The sequence below is a fragment of the Hoplias malabaricus genome, chromosome 7 (assembly GCF_029633855.1).
Source record: "Hoplias malabaricus isolate fHopMal1 chromosome 7, fHopMal1.hap1, whole genome shotgun sequence".
NCBI classification, from domain to species: Eukaryota; Metazoa; Chordata; class Actinopteri; order Characiformes; family Erythrinidae; genus Hoplias; species Hoplias malabaricus.
In genome coordinates, this window is record NC_089806.1 from 2101852 (window position 1) to 2125317 (window position 23466).

At 41.3% G+C, this 23466-nt stretch overlaps 1 protein-coding gene across 1 annotated transcript; it reads left to right on the forward strand.

Moving 5' to 3' along the window:
- Positions 1-11539: 11539 nt before the first annotated feature.
- Positions 11540-22758, forward strand: LOC136701969 (zinc finger protein 665-like). Its single transcript, XM_066676775.1, has 4 exons — positions 11540-11614; positions 13841-14820; positions 15770-15859; positions 21485-22758. The coding sequence occupies exons 2-4, from the start codon at positions 13942-13944 to the stop codon at positions 22421-22423; spliced, it is 1908 nt and encodes a 635-aa protein (XP_066532872.1). The 5' UTR covers positions 11540-11614; positions 13841-13941; the 3' UTR covers positions 22424-22758.
- Positions 22759-23466: the final 708 nt, after the last annotated feature.

The following is a 23466-nucleotide window of genomic DNA, read 5'->3' on the forward strand; positions in this document are numbered from 1 at the left end:
GTTATTGAAGAACAGAATATTCCGCTTGTGGATGGAAAACAATGTCTCTGTTTGGTGAATGGATCAAAATAAAAAACAGTTTAATTGAAGAAATATGGCAAGATAATGATTTTAAACTCGCTGATGAGACGACCTGCTCATCACTCACACAGAGGGTGACTTACAAAGTAAAACTCTGCTGGTGTCTGACCACCTCAACACCACTGATGGGTTTAGTGTTGAGTTACTTCAAGACAGAATTGTAGATATTTTTATATTGTGCAGACAATGTGTGTTTTGCATATTCTGAGGGTGTAAGTCTTCCCCTTCCCTCCACCCTTGACCTTGTGTCAGTCCCCTGCCAGGGTTAAAGGACTTCAGGGTTTTCACAGCAATGGGAACATCTCTGACCCTCAAAGCCTCAGAGATTTACCAAAGGGAAGGAGTCTTCAAAAGTGTAGGTTTCGTGAAGTGCCAGATCTCACAGTAACAAGAGGTCACTTCATGAAGCAGGTACAACGTTTGGGATCACGAGGAGACCGGATGTGCACAAGTAAAAATAAGAGTTGGTCTTTGCACTTGTACGAATTGGTGTTTTTATGCTCATTGTACAACAGTGTAATCAAATTTAATCTGTGCATTTAACCCACACATAGCAATGAACACACACACACACACACACACACAGACCCTCCAGCACCAAGCCCCCACCCCTAACCATTAGCCCACGGCTGTGAAATACTAAACAAAACGTGTATAAATGTTCCTAAATGTGCGTATGAATACATGAATGATGTGAGTAAGGGAGTGTGTTTGAGTGAGTGAGCAAATATATGATTGTAATCATAAATATATGTTTATGAGTGAGTGAATGTGTGAATGAGCTTGGGAGTGAATGAGAAAGTGATTGAGGATGCATGTGAGTGAGTGATTGATGATGTAAGCGAGTGAGTGAGTGAGAGTCTGACTAAATGAACGAGTGAATGAGTACATGAGGGATTGGTTGAGTATATGAATATGCGACTGAGTGAACAAGTGAGTTTGTGAGTGAATAAGTGAGTGGGAGACTGAATTCCAATGATGTGCTATAAGCAATGACACTAATCAACAAAAATCCTTCAGGCTTCAGGTCAGTATCAGTTCTCTCTCTCTCTCTCTCTCTCTCTCTCTACAAAATATTAATTCACAGCATTAGCAAAATCTGCTGTACATCAACAAGTAGCATGAGTCATTCAGTAAAGACAAACAGAGCGAGTGTGTGATGCTCTTCTACACGGCCGACTGTTAGTGAGGGATCTGATAACACCACTCTGCTGACTCCAACACACACACATTCTCATTTCTTCACTTTAATAGTTTCCCTGTTTCATTTTTTTAAAGATTTTTAATGTTGTTTCTTGCTGCCTCCCACACAGCTGCCACAGTTTAATGACTAACCACCTTCAGACCCCAAGAAACCAGGACTCAAACAGCTGGGGGCTGAAACTCACATTTAAAGATGCAGTCAGTTGTTTCTACCACTGAAACATAGCAAACAGATTTTTATAACAGATCATTTATTATTTAAATATATATTTGTATCCATAGTATACCTGACTATTGTTTTGTCCTGTCAGAATGAAGCAGTATATGCTCCACAGAGAAGGTCACCCCATGGGTGTGTCAGGTTTATACAGAATCTGGGATATATCCCCTTTTCCACTGCATTGTATCTGCTCTATTCACCTGGTCCCTTGTTGGTTTTCCACTATAAAGCACAGCCACCCCACTCCCACAAAACCAGGCCCAAATCAGAGTCTCAAAACCTTAAAACCCGGTCTCTAACGGGAACAGTGGGCTTTGTAAACCACAACAATGGTGGCGGTAATGTTAAGCGGTGTTTACTCTTGGTGTATTGGCGTGTTATTGTTGTTGTTGTTGTTTGGGACTGAACACAGCTCCGTCATCAGTTCAGACAGATCAGTAGAGATTGTTCCTTCCTTGTTGCAGCGTCCAGCTCTCGCTGGATTCTTTCGTCAGCCACCGATCCAAGGAGCGTTTGAACCTCTTCAAAAGACCACGGCGTCATTTTACGAGCTGCCGTCGTGAGTCGGATAAAAACAAACGTGATCTCTGCTGCAGCTGGAGATTTTACAGATGGAGAGTTGGTGCTGGTCGTCTACGTTGCGTGGCGTAGAGTGACGACTCTCTCTGGACAATCAGCGCTCTGCAAGGTTTACACTCCACGGTTTAGTCCCTACTCAACTCACTCTGAACCACGAGAGAACAGCCACTAAACAAGAACCCGCTTCCAGAACCAGGACCTGATTCACCTGGTGGAGAAGGGGAAAATATGAGTCTAGTACGAACCCTGCAGAGGAAAAGCACAATTGGAGTCCTGTGTAATGGGTGTAGGGCCTTCAGGAGACTCTAGCTGTCCAATCATCAAACATCAGAACTTCAGCCCACTCATGTTGTGGCTTCCATCAAATTGTCACCACAATGTTCTAAACATTTACTGCCTTCCCAGAGTAAAGCCTGTTACTGCAGTCTTTTAGAGAACAATGGTTATTGATCTACGTGTTTTTCTCTGACAAACAGAATAAAGTCAGAAGAGATGCATGAATACGACTTTAATGAGCGTACATTCCTTTCTTTTCTCTCTATTGACTCTCAGATATATCCGTGATGCTGAATGGCCTCATGGGAAAGTTAATCATGTTTAGTCTCACAGCTCTAATAGACCCTCAAAAAAAAATCCAATTTCTGCCCTGGACCTGGTCCAAGACTTTCAGAGCCCTGGCGTCCAGGTGCAAATGATCATCAACACCAGCTTCTCTTTGGATCAGGAATCCTCCCAGGGCACAGCAGCTGACTCCAGGTTGTAAGAAGCCCTCGCTGGGATTAGATCTAGGTTTAAAAGACCTGTAGATTATTAAAAGACTTTTATTTTTTTAAAAATCCAAGACAGTTGGAAAATATATATTTAATTGTATGCACTTCCATTGTGAGAGCAACTCAGTGCTGTGGGTCTGAAAGGACATGGAGCTGGAGAAAACAGCTCCCATTATAAAATGAACATAGACACAAGAGGATTCGACCCAGGGCCCCGAGACCCTGTAGCTGTGTCTGATGACACCACTTCAGCTCCAAAATAACCACAGCAGGTTATGACTGGTTTATTTACCACCCCCCACTTTTCTCAAGGTCACTGCTGCGGTTGTAGAGCCCCATATGAAGCCCCCCTATGTGATATTGCTATTGAGGTGTTGATAGACAACACCTATATGATAATGATAATAAGCCGCTCGCTGTTCACCCCGACCCTGAGTGCACAGCAGTGAAGAGCAAGGAGCAGAAGCTCTGGTCTTTAGCCGTTTTCGATCGGTTCTCCGTTTTTACTCAGTGCTCTTTTTTCTCAGTGCTCGTTGTGCCTGTTTTGCTGCGTTTAACCTTGTCTTTGTGCTCTCACATAAACGTGGGTCCAGCGCTGTGATTGGACAGACTCAGATGAAGGGGCGGGACAGGTCTAAAGTCTTAAGAACTAAAGAACATCTTGCTTTATACTGTGTTTTCTGACTTAGATAACACACAGAAAACTTACTGATAATATGATTTATTGAATTTATACAATGTATAGTGAGGTTTTACACACACACACACACACACACACAAATGCACTAGAGACAGTGAGCATACACACAACCATAGCAGTGGGCAGCCATCAGAGTGTCCAGGGAGCAATTGGGGTTACTTCCTCAAGAGCACTTCAGCCAGTCCTGGGGATCAAATGGTGCCCTTCCAGTCCCAAGACCATTTCTCTCACTGCCCGTCAGCACTGGGTGTTCTTGTTTTACAGTGTGTGTGTTGGTGGGCTCCAGATCCCATGCACTTAATTAGTCATTCCTCCATAATACATCCCCTTTAATGCTTAGCACAATTTTAAACACAGTGTATTTAAATGTTGGTTATTTTAAATATACAGCTCTTTATTGGATTAAATACGGAGACTAGTGCTGTATTTCTTTCCTCCATTTTATGTAACGCTTTAAAAATGTTGTGAGGCGATGTGTCACACTGACAGATCCTGGGCGCCTTTGAAGTTTTTCTATTTTTCTGGACGCTGCTGTAACTGTGTCCTTCAGGAAATTACTCTACAGCACTCAGACCCAGTCACAGACGAGCGCCTCATCACTGAAAACCACATCCTCACCTCCATACCTCCAAATGTCTGGTCAGCAGCCAGCACCCCCTCTGAACTGAAGGGCATTAATCAGGAGTGTTTCTCTCTTCACCGCAGTAGCAGCCTCCTCTCTTTACTGTAGATGATGGAACATTGCTTTTAGGATTAGATGGTATTCAGCCTCATAACAGTTCCTGATGTTTGAAGGTTAGTTCTGTCACTCCAGCTCATCCCATGGGAACTGGATGGAGCTCCATCATTCCAGAGAACACAGTTCCTCCTCTGCTCCACAGCCCAGTGTCGAGAGTCATTATTCCCACCCTCAGTCCCTGTAATCCTCCGCTTGGAGAGAAGCAGCGTGAAGTCTCCTGCTCCGGACAAATCATTTTTTAAATTATTTTCAACTGACCCAGCTTCAGTGGCTGCTGTTTGAATGTTGACCTTGAATGTGCGTGTGTGTGCGTGTGTGTGTGTGTGTGTGTGTGTGTGTGTTCCCCTAGGTCTAATCAGCTCTAAACACATCCCCAACACTTCTCAAGGTCATTAAAGGTCACATCCCTCCAAGAATATAGAACAGACATCTCTGCTGTGGGCTCCTAAGTAACACACACACACACACACACACATAAAGTCTGGAGTGGGATTTACCTAAATAACAGTTAAAGTGTAATAAATACACAATTGTGTTTTGTAATATTAAAACATAGGTTTGAAAATAGTCATAAAATAATGTATGAATATATACATTCATAAAATTAAAAAAAAATCTTTTTATCATTTTTGGTCTGTTTGGTCATTTTTGGTCAGTGAATGTAGGGTTCTTGACCCACGGGCTGTTCTTTTTAAGACTCATACATTTACAAAGCTTCTCTAATTCGAACAACTGCTGAACATTAATGATTTAATTGTTATTTAAATGTGTTGAAAATAAAAAAACTGATTTATTTGAAGTCTTTATCACTCAGGAGAGTCTGCCAAGGGCTGGACCCTGATCAAAAATGGCATTTATGTGAAAACCCAGAAATGTTGAAATATAAAACTGTAAAAACACAATATCAGATATTTTATGATCTAATACATTACTGTAAATAAATATTAAATATAAATGTAACACCTGCATATTTTTTTAAAAATATGAAACTCTGTTTCATCCTTTTAAAACATCCCTCTGAGGACTGAAGACTACAACCATTCCTGTTTTTAAACTTAATTCCTTGTTTATTCTACAACACATGTATCCTACTGCAAAAATATTCCAGATATTTATTATCATTTAAAACATGAGATAAATCTAAAATGGTCTGGACACATTCTAAATATACAGCAGGTCGATCATAAGGAGAAAAATGTGGCTTGTTACTGTTTTGTTGAAATTGGCAGGTCTTGTTGCTCCTAAATGAGTTAATATCTTTCAGCATTCAGCTTTTAGACTCGTTATAAATTTACTGCACTCCTCTCGGACAGTGACTGGTCATCTTCTCTGGCTTGTGATTCTGTGGGAAGTGTTTAAGAAGATGAGGTGAGATCATACTGAGCTCCTAATGTTCCAGAGATGTGAGTCCTTGAGGGATTCAGCTCCAGGTGAAATGCTGCTGTTCTGACAAGACCAAGACAGACATGATGTGAGCTGAAATGTGTCCAGAGTTCACACCTGTGCTTTTGTTTTCTTCATGCCTTTCTAAAGATGCGGGTGGGTCCCAGTCCTTTTTATTTGTCCAAATAGTTCTCATGAATCTTATTCAACATTTCCTTCTGTACTGAAGTTTGTTAATCAGGAGTGTGTTACTCTTCACAGCCAAAACTGTCCCTGAAGATTTTGCACTAGATCCTGGAACATTGTGCTGAGGTTCTGATGGCATTCAGCCACATAAACTTTGGCGAGGACAGGTACTAATGCTGGAGGATTAGTTTTGGATCACAGGTACCTTCCTAACTTGTCACAAAGCTATTGGACAGATCATCAATCCAGAAAACACAGATCCTCTGCTACATGTTCAGTCCTGAAAGACTTTAGACATCTCTGACCCACACACAGCACTTTTTTGTTGAGGGGCCTTGGGCTCATGTTCAGCTGCTCCGGAGTGTGCCCTTCTAAGATATTAAAATGATAATGTTCTTCATAAATCTGTCTGAAGCTCCAATCCCATCTCATTATATGAGATGCTACTGTAACTATAGGAATGAAAGAAGATCCATCTCCAGGAATATAGCCATGTCTCCCTCAATAGAGAGTAACTCTTAAGTGTTCAGTCTCAGTCAGGGTTATCACACGTCCAGAATTGGAGATAATCCGTAATATAACATTTTCCCACCCTGCTCTTTGTGTGATTACAGTTCTGGCCGTCAAGTTCTTGTGGGGAATCTCCTCTCGTTTCTCAGGCAATAAACAGAGAGCATTGTTTTCGGTCACCCAAATAACTCAGACTAAACAGCTTGGACAGGAGCTGTCTGATCTTTAATGAACGGCTGAAGGCTGAAAGGGTTCCGAGAAATGAAGCACATCTGGGGAAACCCCTGGAGGAAGAGTGTTTTCAAAAGCAGAATAAAGGTTTAAAGCAGGAAATCAGATTTCCTCAGTCACCATCTAATAATGGTGAAGTGAGGTTATCTTAATTCTAGTGATATTTTAATTTCTGGTGTTTGATATTATACAGTGTGGGCCATTTATATGGATACACCTTAATAAAATGGGAATGGTTGGTGATATTAACTTCCTGTTTGTGGCACATTAGTATATGGGAGGGGGGAAACTTTTCAAGATGGGTGGTGACCATGGTGGCCATTTTGAAGTCGACCATTTTGGATCTAACTTTTTTTAATGGGAAGAGGGTCATGTGACACATCAAACTTATTAATTTCACAAGAAATTAAAATTTGGTTTTAACGTAACTTTATTATTTCATGAGTTATTTACCAGTTTCTGACCACTTATAAAATGTGTTCAAAGCGCTGTCCATTGTGTTGATTGTCAGTGCAACCCTCTTCTCCCACTCTTCACACACTGATGGCAACACCGCAGGAGAAATGCTAGCACAGGCTTTATTTATAGTTTTTAATATTTACTTTTAGTTATTTGAAGTAAATATATAAAGTGAAATTTTCTCACTCTAACTGTGCTTTTCTACTGCACGGCGTCGGCTTGACTCTATTTTTACTTGTGGCTTTTCCACGAGAAAAGCTCCCCCAAGAAATGGAGCTGGTGTCTCAGCTCACAGCAGATTTTCCTTGTTGCGGTGTCCAGCTCTAGCTTGATTTGTTCTTGGGGCACTGACCCAAGGAGACTTTGAACCATTTTTCAAGCTACCATGGATAAAAAAAAATATGATCTCTGCTGTAACTTGAGAGATTTTACAAAGAGCTTGTTTGTGATTGACAGGTTTCTCTAGTCAATCAGCTCTCTGCAGGGATTACGTATCACATTTTGTCCCAACTTGGCTCAATTCGTACCAGGTGCAAACAGGAGCTAGAAAGTCCTACCGCTCTGTTTTGTCCTACCGCTCTGTTTTGTGCTACCGCTCTGTTTTGCCATCTCAATATCTCGTTTGGGATATTGCAATTCTTGTTGCGAAAGAGGGGTAGGGCCAATGTGGAGAATTTTCAGGGCCACACTTCAAATGAAGGATGTCTTGTGAATCACCAGCAATGTGACAATGTGTGCATTCAGCTCTGATGAGAGAGAGAGAGAGAGAGAGAGAGAGAGAGAGAGAGAGAGAGCACAATCCTTCCAGGAACAGAAAGATGTCTAACTGTAGGTAGATGTAGACCTGGATAAAATCTACAGAAATGCTCCAAAAATGTCATCATTGCACAGAAGTGTCTAATTGATGTCTCAGGAGACTGGAGAATCTTTAATTCCAGTGTGTATCATTTATTTGATTGATGATATCAGATGTGTGTTTGTGTGTTCCTAACCTCCTGCCTTAATCACCGTTTTTGTGTGTGTGTGTGTGTGTGCCTGTGATAGCCATCTCCCCAGGGTGGATGCGGCTTATAAACTATAAAGATACGGATAAAAAAATCTGGGACATGACACAGTTCTGTCCACATGGGGGCGGCCCAGTGTAAAACAGATCTTAGTACAGGAGCTGGTACATCCAGGCCTCTAGGTGTCAGTGTCACAGCTTTCATTAAAAAAGTATTATAAGAGAACACGACTGATCACTCTTTTAAAATGAGGAGTGTTTACTAAACTCCAGCTCAGTGTGTTTTGCTGTTGCACGTGATGAGGAAGATTACACACTAAAAAGAGGCAGTAAAACAAACACAAACACAAACACACACACACATAATATCAATTTGTTTTGTGCTTATAACACTCATGTTGTTATCCTTCTAAATAACATGCTGTATAAATAAATACTCTGTACTAATAGTTCAGCACTAGCTGTGTGTTACTGTTTTGACAAAGGAGCTTGTAACAATGGAAAAAGACCATCTATAAACTTTCATATTCTCTGTGAATTTGAATGATTATTCCAATCATTAACATCCCTTTAGTTCCTGGTTTCTAAACCTCACACTTCTCTGTTCCACCTTAAAACAGGTGACTTTATAGCTGAGGTTTGTTTCTTATTCAAAGGTTCCTTTCCACCTCTAATGTTGCAGCCGGTCCAGTCTCACTCCTAGACGATGGATGGGAAACGCTGCTCCATTTTAGATGATACTCAACGTTCAAATAAGAAGCTTAGATGCAACTAATCAGATTATACACATTTGTGTGTGTGTGTGTGTGTGTGTGTTAGATGTGCCTAGTTTATTTGATTGATGATATCAGGTGTCCGTGCCCATTCCTTATTTCCCTAAATAATTCACTCATATATTCCTTCATTTTCCCTCCTCTTTCTTTTATTTCCCTCAAATACAACACGTTCTCCACAGTCGCTAACACCCACCATCAATATCTGAGATACACAACTCTCCCTCCCCCTCTCTCTCTCTCTCTCTCTCTCTCTCTCTCTCTCTCTCTCTCTCTCTCTCTGGGCTGAGTGGGCGGGATCTAATTTAAATGCAAATTTTCCAAGACACTCCACTTTGGAAATTCATTTGTTTCAACTTCTGGGAAATGGAGGAGTTTAATCCTTCTTCAAAAACAAACAGAGCTAATGGACACTATTCAGTGGAAGGGCCTTTGGGGCCAGAGTGGTCTTCAGTTATTAAGAGTGAAGATGGAAAAAGAGGTAGAGTTAACGAGGAGGAGGAGAACTGTCTGAAGTCTGAAGAGGAGAAAGAGTAAATGTTAACTGTGAAGAGAATCAGATAAAGAGATATCTCTCATGGTTTCTGTTTATCTCTGTAGTTCCTCGTTAATATCTAATTGGTGTCTCTTTAATATGTCTAGTTTATCGTTTATAATGCTGTAGTTTCTCTTTAATATCTCTGTAGTGTCTCTTTTATACCTCTGTAGTGTCTCTTTAACATCTCTGTACTGAGATATATGCTGAGGTCAGATGGAGAGACCATGGACATTAACACGTGTCTCCTCCTGCTCAGATGTTTCTTCTGAGAGAAAGAGCCCAGGATTGTCCACTGTGTCTTGATTTGAGTCTGAATGGAGGTCTCAGAAATGTCTCATGCTGGGCTCAATGCACAGATGATAGCCCTCCTGTTTATCTGCTGATGAATTAAAGACAGAGCTCCACCATTTCTCCCCAGTGCTCAGAACCATCTCAGTTCTAACACAGGACACAACGTCATCATTTTGATGAGAACGCGAGCATCTCGCGTCACCTTTGTGTCTGATGTTATTTCTCCTGAGAAGCTTTAGGAGCCTGTTCTGGTTTAGGGAGCAGACAGCTGCCATCTCCACTCAAGAGAACATTCACACACATGACAATGTCTCTCTTCATCACTCTCTCCCTGTGTCCCTCTGTCCCCCTCCATAACTCTCAGCTTCAGCCAGACCCCAGATGTGCAGCGTTACACACTACACACCACAGGCAAATGCTGCAGTCAACAGTCGTACATTGTTGATTTAATGAACTAGTTCTCACTGTTTATCTCAGAATAATGAAAAAAATGGATGTGGTTTTAAAGCATGTTGTTTCCCACAGTGGCTTCGATTTTCAAACACAACATTTCTTTTTTTCACCTGCAACAACATTTAGCTCACACCCCTCCTCCTGACATGGGCATGAGGCCCAATTTGTGGGCTCTGAAATGAAAGGTCACTGGTTTGATCCCCATGACCAGCACAAACATCCACAGCTGAAGTGCCCTTGAGCAAGGCACAAAACCCACAAATGTAGCCTGGAGACAGCTGCCCACCTCTATCTATGTGTGTGTGAGTCCACTACTCCTAATCACTAGTGTGTGTGTGTGTGTGTGTGTGTGTGTTCACTGCCACACAAATTTCATCTTACTGTTGAACAATATACATTCACTCATTCATTCATTCATTCATTCATTCATTCATTGTCTGTAACCCTTTTCCAGTTCAGGGTCTTGGTGGGTCTAGAATCACTGGGTGCAAGGCAGTAACAGACCCTGGAGGGGGCACCAGTCCTTCACAGGGTGACACACACTCACACATTCACTCAACACTCACACCTACGACACTTGTGAGTTAATCTACCTACCAACATGTGTTTTTGGAGAGTGGGAGGAAACCCATGGTAGGGGCTTAGATTGAGGGTTAAAAATTTTTGTTTTGTGTGTGTGTTGGGGGGGGGGGGTGGGATTCTGTTCTATATGTGCGTCTGAGCTTGGTGAGATGTGGTATTGTGTGGGGGGTCATTGTCCAGACGAAGGGGGTCTTGGATCTAAAAAAATGGATGACTAGATCCAGTTAACAAAGATTTACTTAAAAAAACGTTTAAAAATAACTTTAATAAAAACATAATACTTACATCAGTCACAGATTTTTCTTTGTATTCATATTCCATGTAGAATGTGCTTTTTTTTTGAAGAAGTGCATTTACAGAATAACTTCTTTTTAAATTTGAACTTATGACACCAACATACTCATAAATTGTATCGTAATTTGAAGTTTTGTGAACCAGTTGTTACTGTATCCAATATTTTTCATTCTGATCTAGAATCTGTTTTACACACCTTACTTTCTTGATTTCTTTAATAAGCACAGAAGCATAAAGTAATGTAATTAAATAAAGAGAAAAAACTTATATATATATATATATAACACTTCAACCATGGACAGAGAGACAAAAATGTCTAAATCATGTTGTTTGTGGCTCTTGGTACTGCTGTAGGAAACAATTTAAATCTCCAATACTTTTTAAATATAATACATATTACTGTGCTGTGGGTTCCAGTTATGAGACTTTTATTTTGACACTGTGTCTCAGTCGGTGTTGTATGTTGTTGTGGTTCTGCGGGCCAATCAAAGCGCCGCTGTGTGGCACTGCAGCCAATGACAGCACAGGGGGCGGTGCTGTCGGCGGGGACTGTGTGAGTGAGGGAGGAGCAGAAGGAGAGCTGTGAGCTGGAGCTAAATCAGAAGGTGTTTTACTGAAGGTAAAGATCTGTGTAAGACTTTTCCACACTGTTTACACTGGGTTTGAACTCACTTTCACAGAAACGGGGGACACATGTTCTCTCTCTGAAAAGGAAGGTGGAGAATTGGGGAAATGTGGGAGCTGCTCCACACTCAGCTCAGGAGGCTAATGCTAGCTCTTAGCTGGGACTGTGGGGTGGTCGGGTGTCCTCATACTTTTGACCTCGTTGTGTAAATCTCTTTAATATTTCTGAAAATACATTGGGTTTATGAGATAAAATGTGGTCCTCCGCAAACATTGATCAGACTCATTGTAAAGAACACAGTTCCACTGCTCCACAGCCCATTGCTGAGGGGTTTATACTTCTCTAGCCCACACTTAGCATTGGGCATGGGACCCTTATCCTCATGTGTCTCCTCCTGAGCGTCCCATTGGACCGGCTGTGCTATTGACCCCTGCAGTTCCAGTGTGAACTTCTGAAATGTTTTAGAGAGAGCTTCATTGTTCTCAGTCCATTCACAGCTGTTGTAGTTCCTTTCTCAATGAGACTATTTCTGCATGACCATTGTATACACAATGCCTTGCGAAAGTATTCAGCCCCCTTGAACTTTTCAACCTTTTGCCACATTTTAGACTTCAAACAAAGATATAAAATTAAATTTTTTGTGAAGAATCAACAACAAGTGGGACACAATCGTGAAGTGGAATGAAATTTATTGGATGTGTCAAACTTTTTTAACAAATAAAAAACTGAAAAGTGGGGCATGCAATATTACTCTGCCCCTTGCGTTAATACTTTGTAGCACCACCTTTTGCTGCAATTACAGCTGCAAGTTGCTTGGAGTAAGTCTCTCAGTTTTGCACATCGAGAGACTGAAATTCTTGCCCATTCTTCCTTGCAAAACAGCTTGAGCTCAGTGAGGTTGGATGGAGTGCGTTTGTGAACAACAATCTTCAGCTCTTTCCACAGATTCTCGGATTCTCATTGGATTCAGGTCTGGACTTTGACTTGGCCGTTCCAACACCTGGATATGTTTATTCGTGAACCATTCCGTTGTAGATTTGGCTTTATGTTTTGGATCATTGTCTTGTTGGAAAATAAATCTCCGTCTCAGTCTCGGGTCTCTTGCAGACTCCAACAGGTTTTCTTCCAGAATGATCCTGTATTTGGCCCCATCCATCTACCCATCAATTTTGACCATGTTCCCTGTCCCTGCTGATGAAAAGCAGGCCCAAACCATGATGCTGCCACCACCATGTTTGACAGTGGGGATGGTGTGTTCAGGGTGATGAGCTGTGTTGCTTATACACCAAAAATATCGTTTTGCATTGTGGACAAACAGTTGGATTTTGGTTTCATCTGACCACAGCACCTTCTTCCACGTTTGGTCCCAGTGGCTTGTGGCAATCTTTAAATGACAATTTTTATGGATATCTTTGAGAAATGGCTTTCTTCTTGCCACTCTTCCATAAAGGCCAGATTTCTGCAGTGTACAACTGATTCTTGTCCTTTGGACAGACTCTCCCACCTCAGCTGTAGATCTCTGTAGTTCATCCAGAGTGATCATGGGTTGGCTGCATCTCTGATCAGTCTCCTCCTTGTTCGAGATGAAAGTTTAGAGGGACGGCCAGGTTTTGGTAGATTTGCAGTGGTCTGATACTCCTTCCATTTAAATATGATTGCTTGCACAGTGCTCCATGGGATGTTTAAAGCTTGGGAAATCTTTTTGTACCCAAATCTGGCTTTAAACTTCTCCACAACAGTCCCACTTGTTGATTCTTCACAAAAAATTTAAATTTTATATCTTTATGTTTGAAGCCTGAAATGTGGCAAAAGGTTGAAAAGTTCAAGGGGGCTGAATACTTTCGCAAGGCACAGCACACATCTTGATTCTTGTTATTGATTAGACTGAGAGCTTACCTGTTCAGATCAATTAAATGTGACACATGTTAGAAATATCCCCAACCTGCACCAGTCCAGTGACAGGTCTCTGTGTTTTCTGGAATGTAGTCACTGATTAGAACTGTCCATCTGAGGTAGAAGTAGATCATCTCCCCTCAGGTGAAATAATTCAGTCACAGACCAGTGTTTACACTGCCACCCTCCCCCACCCTGTCTTCACTGGGCATTAACAGTAGTGTCAAAATCATATTTGCAGCACAGTCTACTACTGGTACCCCTTTATAACTTTTGTTGGATTCAATATTTAATTTTTTGATTTCTCTTTTTAATTTTCTATTCCAGGAAATGTCCTTTTGGTGTTGTCTTCTGTCCCTAATGTCCAAGACATTCCTACCTAACCTCTGCAGCCACCCAGGATAAATCACCAAGGGGAATATATCACAATGTTGAAATCAAGTGAGATTAAATGTGAGGATACAGAGTGTGGAAGTTTCATTTCTCCGGAAGCATCATCAACTATTCTCCACAGTAAGACATCCGCTGGACAAACCCAGAAAACTACAGACAAACAGAAATCATATGACTGCACGTTGTGTGGGAAGAGTTTTAATCAACAGAGTAGTCTTCGCAGCCACCTGCACCATCACAGAGATCAGAAAACATTTTCCTGTTCACAGTGTGGGATGAGTTTTTTCTCTCAAAGTACTCTGAGATATCACCAGCGCATTCACACAGGACAGAAACAGTATAAGTGCTCAGAGTGTGGGAAGAGTTTTCATTACCTGCATCATCTCCGTAGACACCATCGCATTCACACAGGAGAGAAACCGTATCAGTGCTCGGAGTGTGGGAAGAGTTTTACTGATCAGAGTTATCTGAAGAAACACCAGCGCATTCACACAGGAGAAAAGCAGTATCAGTGCTCAGAGTGTGGGAAGAGTTTTACTGAACTGGGTAATCTAAAAACACACCAGCGCATTCACACAGGAGAGAAACCATTTTTGTGTTCAGAGTGTGGTAAGGGCTTTACTCACCATACAAGTCTAATAAGACACCTGCGCACTCACACAGGAGAGAAACCGTATCAGTGCTCAGAGTGTGGGAAGAGTTATGTTCATCAGCATCGTCTGCAAAATCACAGACGCATTCACATAGGAGAGGGACTGTATCAGTGCTCAGAGTGTGGGATGAGATTTACTGAACAGAGGAAGCTAAAGAAACATCAGTGTCTTCACCCAGAACAGAAGCAGGACACCTGCAGTGAGTGTGGGATTATCTTCAGTCTTGTGGAGTCAAAGATTCATAAATGCATTAAGATAGAGGTGGAGACTTGTTGATGATGATGTGCGGGTGGCGTTATTAAACACTTTTTGCTCTTTTAAATACTAAGATATGGCTAAGGTCATTCAAAAATATTTTTACTTAAAGCTGAACTGAGTATCTTAAGGGGACTCAGAGACCACTGTGGAATTGTGTTATTTTCTTTAACACATGGAAATTATTTTGTAACCTGAATTGTTCTTAGACATTTGCCCAAACAGATGGATCTGTTGACTACAGATGAACCTGATGATGACAGACCAAACCGAGGATTATGTAAGAATTGCACCGGATGATTGTAGATGCAGCTGATGAAAATACCTGTGTATGTATGTAATACACTACATTTAAAATATGGGCCTCAGGCAATGAATGAATGAATAAATGAATGAATAATCTATTTCTCCTTTAATGTTCTTTGTTCTGTGTATAATCATTATCATATTATTATTATATCAGATTCAGCTTTATAGTCATTGTGTAAAGTACAGGTACAGAGCCAGTGAAATGCAGTTAGCATCTAACAAGGAGTGCAAAAATACAGTACTATAATATGAACAAAGTGCAGGAAAGTCACCAAGGCCGGCGATGCTGTTGTCACAACACGTAGCATTAAGGATAGTGAATGGGTAATGTACAATATACGTATATATGGAGTGCAAATGTAAGGGGTATGAATTGTGAGAGCAGCCATGTGTAAAGAAAAGACAAGTATGCAGAGTGAAGAATAACTTGCGCTGTGTTTATATGCAGTATGTACAGTAACAGTGCAGAAATGTGTGTGCAGTTATAAGAGGAAAAGGTACAGTTATAGTGCAGAAAATGCAATGATGCCGTTAAAGTGACAGTGTGGAGTTCAGCAAGGTCACAGCCTCAGGGAAGAGGCTTGTGTAATTCCTGCCAGATGAGAGGATGAGAAACATACTTGATGATGTTTTTTGCCCTCACTAGGCAGCACTTCTGGTAAATGATCTCAGTGGTGGGAAACTGAGTGCCTGTTGTGCGCTAAGCAGTTTTTACCACCAGCTGCAACGCTTCATGGTTAGATGCAGTACCATGCTGAGATGCATTTTGTGAGCATATTCTCAGTGGTACAGCGATAAACGTCCATCAGTTCACAATGATCTCTTTGGTTTTCTAAGTCTCAAAGATGATGTTTACGATTGTAATCTAAAAACACTTTTTAGAAAATTCAGAAGATATTTCCTCTCCATGTGCTGCTCTCCAGTTGGTTTGCACTGGAAACCCAGCTAATGTGTTTACGAAGCCCCAGTGTCTGTAAATGGGTAAATAAACAAACTGTTGCCAGTCTGGTATGCTAGGCTTCTCTCTCTCTCTCTCTCTCTCTCTCTCTCGCTCTCTCTCAGCACAGTAACAGCATCTAGAGTGTTTTTTTAGACAATGGAGAGACTACAAAGGTTGAAAAGCACAAACCCAGGTGAGGATGTTGCTCTGTTCCTGCTCCATAACGGGATTATTTTTGCTCTTTCAGATCAGTTAATGTTGAAGTGTCTCCAAACTCATGAGATGGTTAACTGCATTACTGAAAATGCAACTTGAGTTACAGACGAGTTTCTGTGTCCTTTCAAACAGTGAATAAATACTTACAGTCAAATTACACTTCAGTCATGTACAAACAACAGTCACAGTTCAACTTAAAAAAAAATGCTTAGCTTCAGAATGTAAACAACCACAGATAACCATTTACCCACAGGTCTGAGCACTGGATTGTTGTCAATTCCCCATGTAACCAGGTGATGCAACTCATTCCTGATTTGACCTATTAGCGTGACGTCATCCGTAAAATTAATTATTGAGTTTGAACCATAAACAGGAATGCAGTCATGGGTGAATTTCAGAGAACAGATGAGGACCTAGAACACAGCCTTGTGGCATGTTGGTGTTCAGTGTGATGGTGGAAGAGAAGAGGCTGTCTAACTTAACAGAGGTCTGCTAGTCAGGACGTCCAGAATCCAATAGCAAAGAGATAAGCTGGTTAAGCTTGGAAATCATCTTGGAGGATATCTGTGTATGAAATGCTGAACTAAAATCAACAGCATTCTAACCTATGAGTTTTGACAGTCCAGTTGAATCAGTACACTGTGAAGTGCTGTTGCAGACCCATTGACCAGTTGCAGCAATAGACATTATGGAGTGGGTCCAGTGTGGCAGACCGACAGGACTTTTAATTAAAAATAAATCTTTCGACGCACTTGGGGATGATGGGAGTGAGTACGACAGAGTGGAAACCATTCAGGGCTGAGGCAATTGAATGCTTTGGCATTGGCACAATGGTGGCAATCTTAAATGTAATTGAAACAATTTCCTTGGCCAGCGATAGATTGGAAATGACCATGAAGACCCCAGCCAGATGCTTGGTGCATGTTCTAAGCACACGGCAATGTCCTCCATCATTCACTTTGCTCAGAGTCTAAATGGCTGCTCATCAGGTAAATCTTTCTTGAAGAGGCTCACCCTATTTGCCCTGTGAAAGCCAGGATAAGAGTGGTTGAGCCCTTCTGGGAGCAAGGCACTGTTAGTCATGGGCACAGTATGGGGTGGTTTGAAATCCGTGACTGACTGTGCATCTTGCCACACACGGCTTTGGTCTAAGAAGTTGAAGTTCTCTTCAATCTGTGGTTTGTAACGGCATTTAACTTTTATTATGCCTCTTCTAAGATTGGCTCTGATTGAGATATGTCTCCTGGTGTTTAGGAGACACTGCAGCTTTTCTAGCTTTGAGCATTTTATTGCTTCACCTCTCTGATTGGTTACTGCAATATTGCTAAGCTGTTCTTCTCCTCCTCCCTTCCTACTGTTCCTGTCCTCCCCCAAAGGGATTAGGAGGAGGAATGGAGAGAATGTGCAGTAACTGAGGAAATTGGACAGAACTGATCCCTTTCAAATATGAAGCTGATACAGATGATGTGAGTCAATCACAGATGCTGCAGAGAGCCAGCACATATACAGCAATTCTGACCACATAATTGTGTTGTGAATGTTTAATATCTGCTTATATTTGTTCATCTGCTGATACCTGCTGCATGTTTGTGATAATGAGTTACATTTGTGTGAAGCCTTCTCCATGTTGGTGTTCTCTGAACCATAATCAGTGAAGTCTTTAAAAGACTTCCTGGGCAGTGTACTCTGGGCTTTCCTCTGCTGGAAGCAGTGTTCATGTGGATTTCATACAGCTTCTTTTTTCTCTTCCTGTATTTAGGCAGGTGCCAAGATGGCATCACAAAGTCTGCTTTCAGGTCACAGAGAGGAGGATGATCAATAGGAAAAAGCAGTAACATTTAAGGTTTTTGAAAGCTCCCTTAGGCATCTTGGGCTTAAACTTGTGCAGACCAAACGTAACCTCACCTGGTTTGATATGGTAACACTTTTGCTTTAGCACCATCAGCATACCATGATGCTAAAAGCCATCTTTTTCAAGAATGTTCTGTTTCTACATTCATTCATTAAAATGTTTTTTTTTTTTTTTTGGTGAAATGGGATATATTGTGTATAAACACACACACACACACACTAATCATTATTAGACACACTTGACTGAATGCATTTCTAATATAAATAAAAACACATAGATGTATGAACATTTAGATTTTTACCTCCTCCACAAGCATGTAACAAGTGCTCATATATATCTGTTCCATAGTATATCATTTTATTTTTAAAATGTTTAATTTAAAATTTTGTGTTCAGTAGTAATATTTATGTGGCACTTTTCAAGGACCAAAATAACTTACAAAATATCACACAAAACAAAGAAAAACACAGCAATGCAAAAACACACAACAGCACAAATAATAATGAGGTTATGTTGTGGCAAGTGGACAGCACAGAGCTCCTTCAGGACCAGGATTGAGACATTGAGCTGTTATATTTTCACACTGAATAGGTCAGATTAAAGGGTTATGTCTCTGTTGTGAGACTTTTATGTTGACAAAGTGGGTCAGATTGCCATGATGAACCTCATACAAGAGACTTTTATTTTGACACAACGAGTTGCTCTGCTTGGCTTTGTTGTTTGTAGATGAGCAGTAGGAGAGCTGTGAACTGGAGCTAAATGAGGAGGTGTTTTACTGAAGGTAAATATCTTTGTAAGACTTTTCCACACTGTTTACACTGGGTTTGAACTCACTCTCACAGAAACGGGGGACACATGTTCTCTCTCTGAAAAGGAAGATGGGGAATGAGGGAAATGCTCCACACTCAGCTCAGGAGGCTAATGCTAGCTCTTAGCTGGGATTGTGGGGTGGTCAGGTGTCCTCATATTTTTGACCTTGTTGTGTAAAGCTCTATTTCTGAAAATACACTGGGTTTATGAGGTAAAAAGGTGGTCCTCCACCAACACTCCTCAAACTCATTGTAAAGAACAGAGTTCCACTGCTCCACAGCCCATTGCTGAGGGGTTTATACTTCTCTAGCCCACACTTAGCATTGAGCATGGGACCCCTAACCTCATGTGTGTCTCCTCCAGAGCGTCCCATTGGACCGGCTGTGCTATGGACCCCTGCAGTTCGTGTGAACTTATGAAATGTTTTAGAGAGAGCTTCATTGTTCTCAGTTGATTCACAGCAGTTGTAGTGCCTTTCTCAGTGAGACTATTTCTGGATGACCATTGTATACACAGTGCCTTGCGAAAGTATTCAGCCCCCTTGAACTTTTCAACCTTTTGCCACATTTCAGGCTTCAAACAAAGATAAAATAAATTTTTTTTGTGAAGAATCAACAACAAGTGGGACACAGTCATGAAGTGAAATGATATTTATTGTATGTGTCAAACTTTAACAAATAAAAAACTGAAAAGTGAGGTGTGCAATATTATTCGGCCCCCTTGCGTTAATACTTTGTAGCTCCACCTTTTGCTGCAATTACAGCTGCAAGTGGCTTAGGGTATGTCTCTTATCAGTTTTACACATCGAGAAACTGAAACTCTCGCCCCTTCTTCCTTGCAAACCAGCTCGAGCTAAGTGAGGTTGGATGTAGAGCGTTTGTGAACAACAATCTTCAGCTCTTTCCACAGATTCTCGATTGGATTCAGGTCTGGACTTTGACTTGGTCATTCCAATGCCTGGATACAATTATTTGTGAACCATTCCATTGTAGATTTGGATCATTGTCTTGTTGGAAGATAAATCTCCATCCCAGTCTCAGGTCTCTTGCAGACTCCAACAGGTTTTTTCGTCCAGAATGGTCCTGTATTTGGACCCATCCATCTACCCATCAATTTTGACCATCTTCCCTGTCCCTGCTGATGAAAAGCAGGCCCAAACCATGATGCTGCCACCACCATGTTTGACAGTGGGGATGGTGTGTTCAGGGTGATGAGCTGTGTTGCTTTTACGCCAAACATATCGTTTTGCATTGTGGCGAAACAGTTCGATTTTGGTTTCATCTGACCACAGCACCTTCTTCCACATGTTTGGTGTGTCTCCCAGTGGTTTGTGGCAAACTTTAATTGGGACTTTTTATTTATCTTTGAGAAATGGCTTTCTTCTTGCCACTCTTCCATAAAGGCCAGATCTGTGCAGTGTATGACTGATTGTTGTCCTATGGACAGACTCTCCCACCTCAGCTGTAGATCTCTGCAGTTCATCCAGAGCAATCATGGGCCTCTTGGCTGCATCACTGATCAGTCTTCTCCTTGTTCGAGATGAAAGTTTAGACGGACGGCCGGGTCTTGGTAGATTTGCAGTGGTCTGATACTCCTTCCATTTCAGTATGATTGTTTCACGGTGCTCCTTGGGATGTTTAAAGCTTGGGAAATATTTTTGTATCCAAATCCAGCTTTAAACTTCACAACAGTATCTTGGACCTGCCTGGTGTGTTCCTTGGTCTTCATAATGCTCTCTGCGCTTTGAACAGAACCCTGAGACTATCACAGTGCGGGTGCAGTTATACGGAGACTTGATCACACACACAGGTGGATTCTATTTATCATCATCAGTCATTTGGGACAACATTGTATCATTCAGATATCCTCACTGATCTTCTGGAGTGAGTTTGTTTGTTTGCACTAAAAGTAAAGGTGCCGAATAATATTGCACACCCCACTTTTTAGTTTTTTATTTGTTAAGAAAGTTTGACACATCCAACAAATTTCATTCCACTTCACGACTGTGTCCCACTTGTTGTTGATTCTTCACAATAAATTTAAATTTTGTATCTTTATGTTTGAAGCCTGAAATGTGGCAAAAGGTTGAAAAGATCAAGGGGGCCAAATACTTTCGCAAGGCACAGCACACATCTTATTGATTAGACTGAGAGCTTACCTGTTCAGATCAATCAAATGTGACACGTGTTAGAAACATCCCCAACCTGCACCAGTCCAGTGACAGGTCTCTGTATTTTCTGGAATGTAGTCACTAATTAGAACTGTCCATCTGAGGTAGAGGTAGATCATCTCCCCTCAGGTGAAATAATTCAGTCACAGACCAGTGTTTACACTGCCACCCACCCCCACCCTGTCTTCACTGGGCATTTAAAACACAGTAGTGTCAAAGTCATATTTGCAGCACAGTCTAATACTGTTACCACTTTATAACATTTGTTGGATTCAATATTTAATTTTTTGATTTCTCTTTTTAATTTTCTATTCCAGGAAATGTCCTTTTGGTGTTGTCTTCTGTCCCTAATGTCCAAGACATTCCTAACTAACCTCTGCAGCCACCCAGGATAAATCACCAAGGGGAATATATCACAATGTTGAAATCAAGTGAGATTAAATGTGAGGATACAGAGTGTGGAAGTTTCATTTCTCCGGAAGCATCATCAACTACTCTCCACAGTAAGTCATCCGGTGGACAAACCCAGAAAACTACCGACAAACAGAAATCATATGACTGCACGTTGTGTGGGAAGAGTTTTAATCAACAGAGTAGTCTTCGCAGCCACCTGCACCTTCACAGAGATCAGAAAACATTTTCCTGTTCACAGTGTGGGATGAGTTTTTTCTCTCAAAGTACACTGAGATATCACCAGCGCATTCACACAGGACAGAAACAGTATAAGTGCTCAGAGTGTGGGAAGAGTTTTAATTATCTGCATCATCTCCGTAGACACCATCGCATTCACACAGGAGAGAAACCGTATCACTGCTCCGTGTGTGGAAAGAGTTTTAATAATCTGCATCATCTCCGTAGACACCATGGCATTCACACAGGAGAGAAACCGTATCAGTGCTCGGAGTGTGGGAAGAGTTTTACTGATCAGAGTTATCTGAAGAAACACCAGCGCATTCACACAGGAGAAAAGCAGTATCAGTGCTCAGAGTGTGGGAGGAGTTTTACTGAACTGGTTAAACTAAAAACACACCAGCGCATTCACACAGGAGAGAAACCATTTTTGTGTTCAGAGTGTGGTAAGGGCTTTACTCACCATACAAGCCTAACAAGACACCTGCGCACTCACACAGGAGAGAAACCGTATCAGTGCTCAGAGTGTGGGATGAGATTTACTGAACAGAGGAAGCTAAAGAAACATCAGTGTCTTCACCCAGAACAGAAGCAGGACACCTGCAGTGAGTGTGGGATTATCTTCAGTCTTGTGGAGCCAAAGATTCATAAATGCATTAAGATAGAGGTGGAGACTTGTTGATGATGATGTGCGGGTGGCACGTTATTAAACACTTTTTGCTCTTTTAAATACTAAGATATGGCTAAGGTCATTCAAAAGTATTTTTACTTAAAGCTGAACTGAGTATCTTAAGGGGACTCAGAGACCACTGTGGAATTGTGTTATTTTCTTTAACACATGGAAAATATTTTGTAACCTGAATTGTTCTTAGACATTTGCCCAAACAGATGGATCTGTTGACTACAGATGAACCTGATGATGACAGACCAAACCGAGGATTATGTAAGAATTGCACCGGATGATTGTAGATGCAGCTGATGAAAATACCTGTGTATGTATGTAATACACTACATTTAAAATATGGGCCTCAGGCAATGAATGAATAAATGAATGAATAATCTATTTCTCCTTTAATGTTCTTTGTTCTGTGTATAATCATTATCATATTATTATTATTAGATCAGATTCAGCTTTATAGTCATTGTGTAAAGTACAGGTACAGAGCCAATGAAATGCAGTTAGCATCTAACAAGGAGTGCAAAAATACAGTACTATAATATGAACAAAGTGCAGGAAAGTCACCAAGGCCGGCGATGCTGTTGTCACAACTCGTAACATTAAGGATAGTGAATGGGTAATGTACAATAAACGTATATATGAAGTGCAAATGTAAGGGGTATGAATCGTGAGAGCAGCATGTGTAAAGAAAAGACAAGTATGCAGAGTGAAGAATAACTTGCGCTGTGTTTATATGCAGTATGTACAGTAACAGTGCAGAAATGTGTGTGCAGTTATAAGAGGAAAAGGTACAGTTATAGTGCAGAAAATGCAATGATGCCGTTAAAGTGACAGTGTGGAGTTCAGCAAGGTCACAGCCTCAGGGAAGAGGCTTGTGTAATTCCTGCCAGATGAGAGGATGAGAAACATGCTTGATGATGTTTTTTGCCCTCACTAGGCAGCACTTGTGGTAAATGATCTCAGTGGTGGGAAACTGAGTGCCTGTTGTACGCTAAGCTGTTTTTACCACCAGCTGCAACGCTTCATGGTTAGATGCAGTACCATGC